Genomic DNA, 9248 nt, shown 5'->3' with positions numbered 1-9248 from the left:
TGGAGGGAGAAAAACGAGGACATCAAGGCCGTTACAATGTGCTGCTCTTAACGCGACTTATGCAGTCATACTTTTAAATGTGGTGAAACAGCATTTTGCTGTTCAACTTAAAGCATGTAGGGTGGAGAAACAAGCCACATGTGGCACTGTGGTTTGTAGCTTGAAATGCATGTCACTATCTACAGGTTAGCCATATTTGCTAGTGGGAAAGAGAGAAAAGGACTATGCAAGCATGGCACAAGGGGGCACAACCCTACAAAAAGAAAAGTGCAGGTACTGCTGCTTGTGGGTTGGGGCTGGCTACTTCATGCACTCCGGCCAGTACTGGATGTAGTAACGTTTTGTGGTGCCTTCAAACAACCTGTCGAGCCAGTTCGGCAGCCCATCCAGCAGGTGCTCCTCGAAGAGAATGCTGCCATACATGTCTGAGTCGGTCTCTTCAGACCGTGCGAGTAGCCGTCCCGATTCCACGTCACTCGTTTCGGAGCCGCTGCTCGAGTCTTCCAATCCGACAAAGTCTCCAGCACTCTCTTTCTTCTGCGTAACCCAGGCACAAAAGCAGAGTGAATTTAAGACATGTTGTTCGTAACCATGACACCTGGGTTTCAGACTTCAAACTGAATTGTACTAAAGGCCTCTAGTTTTTAAAAGAAGTCTCAGCTATAATATCGCTGCTGCAGCAGAGCTACCTAGCAAGAACTTCTGCAGGTAAGCTAGTATTTCAACCGTTACAGTTAAACAAAGCTGAATTTTGATCACACATCCTCCAATTACAAGACGACCCGCTTTTTATGACGAATTGCTTTTGTCCTAGCAAAATCTCCATGGCGATAATGTATAAAAAACCTAGATTTTACAATGCAGTTTAACGCTGGACCCACATCTTACTATGACTTTCTGATTCCTTCCAAAGTAAAAAAGAAAGAACACCTGTACTCACATAGACGATTGAATGAATACTCACAAGTGCAAAATATGAATGTGCGTCCCCTCGATTGACAATTATAAAAGGAAACATTGAGACAGGGTGTCCTCTTAAAATGGAAAATTTACTCTCCTGGCAGTTTATGCACTTCTGCATATGCCTCAATCGCGTGCGTATGCATGGTCACTAGAAGCTCCATCCAGAGTAGCTTCAGCTGGCCAAAGAGCTTATTTCTGAGATCCTGATATTTTCATGTTTTCGGTCTGTGGAAACTTTTCCTGGTCGGTATTTGGCTGATCTGCATTGGTTTGTGGCACTTGCAGTCACAAACTTGAGCAAGCAAAAGGGTGTTATGCAGCTATTTCCACAGTGCAAAATAATTTTCACTTGATGTAAATGTTTATTATAACAGTGGGACATCACTAGTTGTGTTTCATAAGGCAACAAATTACAATAAGTCACACAAAGGCATCCTACGCAAATTCGTGAACTCATGGTCCGTCGCCATTATGTGTTGGTGATGACACTGTGTTTAACTCTTTTGACGGAAGGCTGTTGGCAATGCGGTTTTGGTTTCGTTTTCACGCACGGGCAATTTTCAGACTGTATTTATAGAGAGAAAGATGCGCATTGGACTCAATTTTTTTTTAAGTTGGGAATAGAAATTCTCTCGTCCTTGCCTCAGTTAAGTAATGCTGCCATTGGCAAGAATAATTTATTCTACCTTTCTTGGAGAAGCACAAGGTCAGTTCGTGGGCTAATTCACGCGGTCTGTACCAGTTTCCTGTGGAAAGCTGAGAGCCACTGCCTGTATTCTTAGACTTTTCGACTATATAATGCCCGTATTATACGACAATTTTGTGTGGTCTCCTGAAAGTCGTATAATCACGGTTCCACTATATTTACCTCACATGACCGCTACCAAAGCTCAAGCAGTCAGCTTACTTTATTTGGCAAGCTAAGTCTTTCTACTTTCAGCTTGCTCCAAAGCAAGAAAACAAACATGGAAAGTGAGGGAGAACAAGAAAACACTGTGTGGGACTTAATGTCTGGTTTGCACAAACTAGGAGTGCTGCTACTACATAAATAGCCAGTGGACAATAAAATGCAGTCCCACTTGAAAGCTCGAGCAAAAATATGGCAGCAAGAACAAAACTTTGTTCGCATGCGAGTGTGGATTGTCTAAATTTCTCATACAACTGTTTGCTGCATCTACATGTGAATATGCCATAACACAAAATGATGCCACAAACGCTACCAGGGGAGCAATGACAATCGTGCTAATATATTTGGAAAACTCAGAAAACTGCGATTGAAGGGAAACCTTTTAGGCCTGTACAGCATTCTAAAAATGCCTTTAATGTAACATAATTTTGTTGTTGGCTGATGCTTTAGTGACTGCTACTAGTATGAAGGTTATATGCACAAAAATGAAATAATCACTGCAGAGATGCTGCATCATCAGTAACATTTACATAAAAGGGGTTTGTAAGCACAAGCCCTGTTTATTGATTTCTACTGTATGCAAATCATAGTATGAACCACGCTACTACTCCTGTGCTCACAAAAGATCTTCTGATGCCTTTGTCAGTTAGGCTCTCTTATTGAGAAAGCACTCAGAAAAGCTTACCCACTTCTATTTTCATTCATCCTCAAGCATGGTAATCTTATTAAGCTGCTATAATTAACCATTTAACTAGCCCTGACCCTTTGGCACGTCCCTACTTGTAACAATGCTTGTCCAGATGGGTCAACATGCGATCACTGAAGGTAAATGCAACCCACCTTCTTGATCACTGCTGGCTCTAGGTGCTTGGCGTGGTAGACGCAGAAGTACTTGCGGTGCCCATTGAGGGATAACACAGTACCGATGCAGTTCTTTGGATTGATGTTGAGCGGCCGTCGAATGGCCAGTGTCTGAGCGAGGATTTTGCGATACCACTCCAAATTCTTCTCCAGCAGGAGCATGGCGAACATGAGAGTCTTGTTTCTGGTAGCACACAGAAAAAAGCAAGAGAAGGCTCAGTATCACCGAAAAAAAACTTCTACAATAATGACAAGCTCAGCCGATTGACCATAAAACTATAGCCACTTAGTGCAACACAGCAACAATATGAGAGAAAAGGAGCAATCTTGCTAGTTTCTCCTTTTTTGTCATTTTGCGCTGAGTGACAATAGTTTTACGGTAAGTACACAGTATGAATCAAGAAGCCCAACAGCAAGAACTTCTATGACAAGCACAGTCTCACATTATAAACCATTTAAAACTAGTCATTAGCACCACAAGGCAGGACGGTAGTGAACTAAACAAAGACATTTCATTCATTCTCTTTATGTAAATTAAGTGTAAATATGGAAGTCCTGAAAATGTAATAAAACCACAGAAATTGTTTTTTTAGTTTTTTAAAGTGACATATGAGGATAAGCTGATAAATGTTTTCAGAATGTAAGAAGTCTTGAGGAGTCTTAAAAATGAGTCAGAGCTGTCATGCCTCGCGGTCTGAAATTTGAAGCGAAACACAGCAAGTTGCATTCACTAGCAAAACAGCAATATCAAACCCCTGATGGGTAATAGGAAATGTCAAAAAACAAGCTACTTGTGGCTCCAATGTTTTCAACACTTCTGTAATATTTGCACATAAAAAGTTCGCTGCACTGAACTGAAATACACTGAACTCCTTTGATAAGCCTCACTGTGTCTGATGCGGACTTCGGCGATGGTCAAGAAGACTGCACAGTTCACAACAGATACGTGTTCATGTTTCACCACGAAGCTGTATTTCTGAGTAGATGAGGTCAGGAATAACCCACTGTAATTTCGTGTGCCACATAGTAGTGGTGACGAGGCTGCAGTACCTTAGCAATGCCTCATTGACAAGAAAGTGCTTGAAAGCTTTAATGAGGAATGGATTTGGTGCTACTCTGTATGTATGCTTCAGAAGCTGCTTCCTGCTTGATTCCAGAAAGAATATATATACACTAGTATTATCACCAAGAGTTTTCATATGCTACCTAAAGGACATGATGAGGCTTATGGGAGCGGTGGCTGCGAGCGTGCTGATTGCAGGAAGAGAACAATGAGGATCGTGGGTGCGCTTGTGGCACGCGACAGCCGCTGGCAGTGGACTGCTATGGCCGAGCTTCAGCTCAGTAAACATGTTTCTCAGTCAGTCCCCATCTTTTCTCTGAGAGGTTCTCGGGCTAGCCACAGCGCCAAAACTCCTACAAGCTATAATGTGTCTCAAAAGGCTCAGTCTTAGGATTTGTAGCTTCAAGTAGGGACACCTCTGAGCCAAATCATAGACACAGCACTGACAAGTGATAAAAACAAAACATTTTGTGACCACTGCATGGACATCAGCACCATCAATAGCAAACCAATAAGTGCACGAGAACTATGCATAGCTTCTTTCAATGTTCTCACAATGGTAGCTGCATCACACTTGCCGCAGCAAGAAAGTGAATAGACTGATATTGATTGATTGGCTGATTAATTGATTGACTGATATGCGGGGTTAAACGACCCAAACCACCATATGATTGTGAGAGACGCCGTAGTAGAGGGCTCCTGAAATTTTGACCGCCTGGTGTTCTTCAACGTGCACCCAAATCTGAGCACACGGGCCTACAAAAGAAAGAAAGTGAACCATCAGGTTCTCTATGCACATCTAAAATTTCAGTAATGAAGGATACATTTTATTGGAAGTGAAAAGGAAACTATTTTCTGGAAAATGACATGAATGCTTACGACAGGCAGCCAGCTGATTTGGTGCTGCAGGCTGTATCAGTAAATACAGGTTTCAGCAAGGCGCTGTTAGGTGATTTCTCTGAAAGTTTGTAGTTCGTCTCCTGTGGAAAGCGATTGCTCGAACGTGGGGGCGAGTCAGCGGCGATCGACCAAAAAGTGAGCCTTCGAGCTAGTGTGTGCGCCTTCTCATTCCCCTTCAGACCTCGATGGGCCAGGGACCATATCAGTGAGATATGCACTGCGGGTACTGGTCCTTGTCTCAGAACTTTGGTGGCAGCAGCAGAGATCCTGCCCATATCATAGTTCTTAATGGCTGACTTGGTAAGTCGTTAACAATCACTCATGCGCCTTTTTGTGTTACTGCCAGATCAATCGCAAGTTCTCTTCCCTCTGTGGAGATTGTGTTGTTAGAGGTGCAGCACGAGACCATGTCCCCATTCTCATGGACCACTCCCGCTGTGTATTCTCCCCTTCTTTCGTATTCTGCAGCGTCCGTGTAAAAGCACACTGGATCGACCTTCAAGTCTCGCCTGCAGGGCTTTAGGTCTTGCTTTGCGTCTGCTTTTGTGAAACATCGGATGCATATTTTTTGGTGTACTTGACTCTGGCCCTAGTTGATTTAGATATGCTGTCTTTCTGGAACACTTCGTGTGCTAGAACTCCAAGCGGTTCATGATTTTTCTATCCGATTCTGCTTCTCGAAGGCCTTTGATGCTGTGACATCATGGCGGCTTCTATCAGCTCAGTTAAAGTATTGGAGACACCCAGCCAATTCTTTACCCTAGAGGTGTTCAGGGGAAGCCCTAGTGCAGTTTCGATGCCTTTCCTTAATGGCTTCAATCTTATCTTCCTCTACTTTACATAATTTAAAATAAGGGGCATTGTATAGTAGATGGCTTATCACGAAGGCTTGAACCAACCTCAAAAGATTGGCTTCCTTTATCCCCACATTCTCCGGATAGTTTCAGTGCTTTTTCCATTTGCTTGTATGCACAGCCCTACAATTCTAATATCGTCTAAGGTTGGAATAGCATTGCCATTCATTCGTAAAGTGATATCATAAACCCTTTCGGGTGGATTGTTTCTTTTCCTTTTTTAGGTGGCAGAAAAGGAGCCTCAGATTTTTCTGTTGAGCATTTCAACCCTATCGGTTCGAAATATTGTTTGATGATATCTATAGCCCCCTGAAGTGTGGTTTCAATTTGCCCGTCGCCACTCCTGTTAATCCACAGCATCACATCATCCACGTATATTGTGTGATGTAGGTTATCCAATATGTCCGACTTCTCAGGAAGCATGATAATTTCTATAATAAAGAGTCGGAGAGAGTACGGACCCTTGTGACATCTCTTTATTCTCTGATTTATTGTTTTCGAGCGACTGCCCTCCCATGCTGTGTATTTGTGATCTGAGAGAAAGTCCCTTACATAGTTGTATGTCTTGATGCCTACGTTTAGCGCACTTAGGTTTCCGAGTAACAGCTGGACAAAAAAGAGTAATTTATGAGGTAAAGATCGCAAACCGGGGTATTTCCAAACCCTTAGCTGCATAGTAAATGGCACCCAGAAGTGTTTAGCCCCATGTGTTGCCACTGTATTGACAGTGGAGGTTTAGTGCACAATGTATAAACCTGCCTTTCCTACAATTATTCAAGCAGAAACGTAAAATCCTACACAGCCACGATGACAAAAAATAATGTCAAGTCATCAGTCTCGCTTTGACCGCTGCCGAGTCCCAAGCGATTCCGTGCCGATGGCTAGGGGGATAACGAGAGCAGGCGTCAAAACCTTCTCCTCCGTCATTCCAGACGGGTACAAATAAATGTTATTTCTCTTTCTCTCTCCAGGGCTGCTTATGTAATTTATTACTAATAAGCAGCATTCTTTTTTTTCCCTTCTATTTAAAACTGAAAAAACGTCTGCAAATAATAAAGTGGTTCTACCGTTGAATCATGGCTCTGTACACACATGCTTTGCAGTCTATACTCACTTGCGGTATGGAAATACGGCGCGAAAGAACTGTGGCAGCAGCTTGGGCTTGGATTCTTGGTCAACCAGTAAGACAACAGTTCGGCAGCCCGGCTTCAAAAGTCTTACAAGCCCATTGTAGGTTTCTCCTCTGAGCTCGTGAATAGTAAGCTTGCACTCAGGCCTGCAAGCAAATACAGTAAAAGCTTGTTAACTCGAATTCACTTGTTTCGAACTTGCAGTTAATTTGAACTGACACCACGGTCCCAGCATATCCCTGAGTATTTCTATGAGAGTAGCTCCGGATAATTCCAATGCATCGGCAATGACAATGGATAATTCAAGCCCCTCATAGAAGACAGCCCTGAATGACCACAATGTGCTGAAAACAAAACTAAACCAACTTTTGTAAAGATGCAAAGCAACGAAACAGCAGCATTTTCTCAGCAGATGAGGAAATTCAGATACTGCGCTAAAGCTTTTGGACAAGCTGCAAGTGATGCTCATGCAGTCTAGACAGAATAAACACAAGCAAATGAAAATTGCTCTACTTCTATTCTGACTGCATTAGTGCTGCCATGTAAATAAACGTGCTTCGCAGTATTAATAGCGTCATATATATTTCAACATTGGCTCACTTAATTCTAAAGAGAATGCACGTCAGACCTTGTTTTTCGTGTATCATTCATCAAGCATTTAGCCGTGTTCACTCTTGGAGCTATATGTTTTAATTACAGCAGGGCATGCAAATCATTTTTTCTGTGGAGTCAAGGTCATGTAAGCGTTTGTGATTCGATTTTCATTGTATTTTTTTAATAAGTGCCTATGTATAGAAAACTAGCTGCAAGCTAATAAATATGCATGTGTGCAGGAAAAAATCTATTACTGTGTTATCTGTATTTATATGATTGCTTTTGTTTGTTACCTCAAAGCTGACCTGTACACTTTTTTGTGTTGCACATTGGATTGGACCGTCCACTAGCCACTTTAGGCTATCGGTCCAAATAATCCCTGTAATTGCATATATCTATTCATGAAAATAAAGTTTCATAGATTGATTGATTGATTGATTAAACTCAATTTATGAAATCACGTGCGACAAGCGTGTAGTATAGCCTTACTCGCGATAACGTGTTCAGAGGTGGCTTCTTTAGGTTGTGCCCGCGCAGCGTGATGTGATGTTCGTTTATTTAAACGCCCACCTGCTAATTTGAACATTTAAATTTGAATTTGAACTCGAACAATTTTATAGTTCCTTCTGGTTCAAATTAATGAGATTTTTCTGTTGCATGAATAAGCAAAAATCATCAGTTGACTGTATTGACATCCATACATGCATGTATCATTCACACATACTAGACAAGTAAATCATCTGTTCTGCTGCTGTGTCAGCTGCTTGTACAAGTATGTTCTCAGTCATAGTTGGAAAAAATTCTCCATGGCATTATCACTGTGTTGTCACGACTACAAGAAGCACCCCCAGTTGCGACGAGGAGAATGAGTAACTCGGAGAGGACACATTGTTGCTTTGGTATAGACCACGCTGCTTTAGATCCGACAAGGTCAGCAGAGGTAATAGTGCATCATCGCACATAAGTTGGGCTTGTTGGGCCTCATCTGGAAAACCCATAGAGTTAATATACATAACATACTCCAGATGGGAAGCTCCCCATAGGGCCTATGCATAAGAACCTGTAACTGCACGGGTACAGTCATGATGGAACGATACTCGACTTTCAGGCGACGTCTCACTCGCATTCGCCTCTGCATGCTGCAATCAACTCTTGCATTTTTTTTTCTGTTTCATGGCACTCTGCTTCATCGCAGTTACGACCGTTGCATGAAGTTGAGACGTTGGGCAATGGCAACAAAAAAAAAAAGAACTCTGACGACGAGACACGAAGCACCTGATGAGCAGGCAAGCCGTTACAATCGGCCACACGGCTACACTCTCGAATGTTTATCTGGTTCAAGGATGGTGCCACCATCTAGTAAACAAACCTGCGAACACTCATTTCAGAGTACACTAAATCGCATAGACGCTGGATCCTTCTTAGAGGTATTCAATATAAACATCAAGCGATTTCAATTTCTATTAATTTACAATACACGAACAGGCTTGATTTACATTTTAAGAACTGGAGTGTTTTCTATATTCAGGGCAGCTAAAATTTCTCTCCAATACATTTAGTACTTATGTAATATATTGTAATGTAGAGAGGAAGAAGATTATGTTCCGCAGTGGGTCACGCCTTTAGCGAGAGGAGCCAAGCGCGAGCGTTTGCCCCTAGTGCTGTGATTCCTGGGTCCGTTGCTGCCGCCCGCTTTCCGCATCAATAGACCTGCTGTTCACTACTTGCGCCAATAAACCCCGTTTCAGAGTGGTGGAGGTGCTGGGTATTTCAACCTGGAACTCCGCAACAGGAAACTACCTGCCATCCCAGAAATGGCTGAAGAAAACACCCAGCAAGGTACGATCCAGCCTCCGATGGTCATCGTGCCCACTGCGCTATGGGTGCGCGATCCACCTTTTTCCGACGGTACCGATGAGCAAGACGTAGAAGATTGGCTGTCGACATTTGAAAAGGTAGGCGCAAGCAACAAGTGG

General features: G+C 42.7%; 1 protein-coding gene across 1 annotated transcript in view; it reads right to left on the bottom strand.

Moving 5' to 3' along the window:
* Positions 1–9248, bottom strand: part of l(3)80Fg (dnaJ homolog subfamily C member 16 l(3)80Fg) — a 28741-nt gene continuing 19493 nt past the window's right edge. The window contains exons 11-13 of the mRNA XM_037433492.2: positions 6663–6824; positions 2711–2915; positions 1–537 (exon numbers count right to left, since the gene is read on the bottom strand). Of these exons, the coding sequence (XP_037289389.2) occupies positions 301–537; positions 2711–2915; positions 6663–6824 (604 nt within the window). The 3' untranslated portion in view covers positions 1–300. The remainder of the gene's footprint in view (positions 538–2710; positions 2916–6662; positions 6825–9248) is intronic.

The sequence above is a fragment of the Rhipicephalus microplus genome, chromosome 3 (genome assembly GCF_043290135.1).
Source record: "Rhipicephalus microplus isolate Deutch F79 chromosome 3, USDA_Rmic, whole genome shotgun sequence".
NCBI lineage: Eukaryota > Metazoa > Arthropoda > Arachnida > Ixodida > Ixodidae > Rhipicephalus > Rhipicephalus microplus.
The sequence above is the reverse complement of the archived record's forward strand: the minus strand, read 5'-3'. Positions and strand labels throughout refer to the sequence as shown.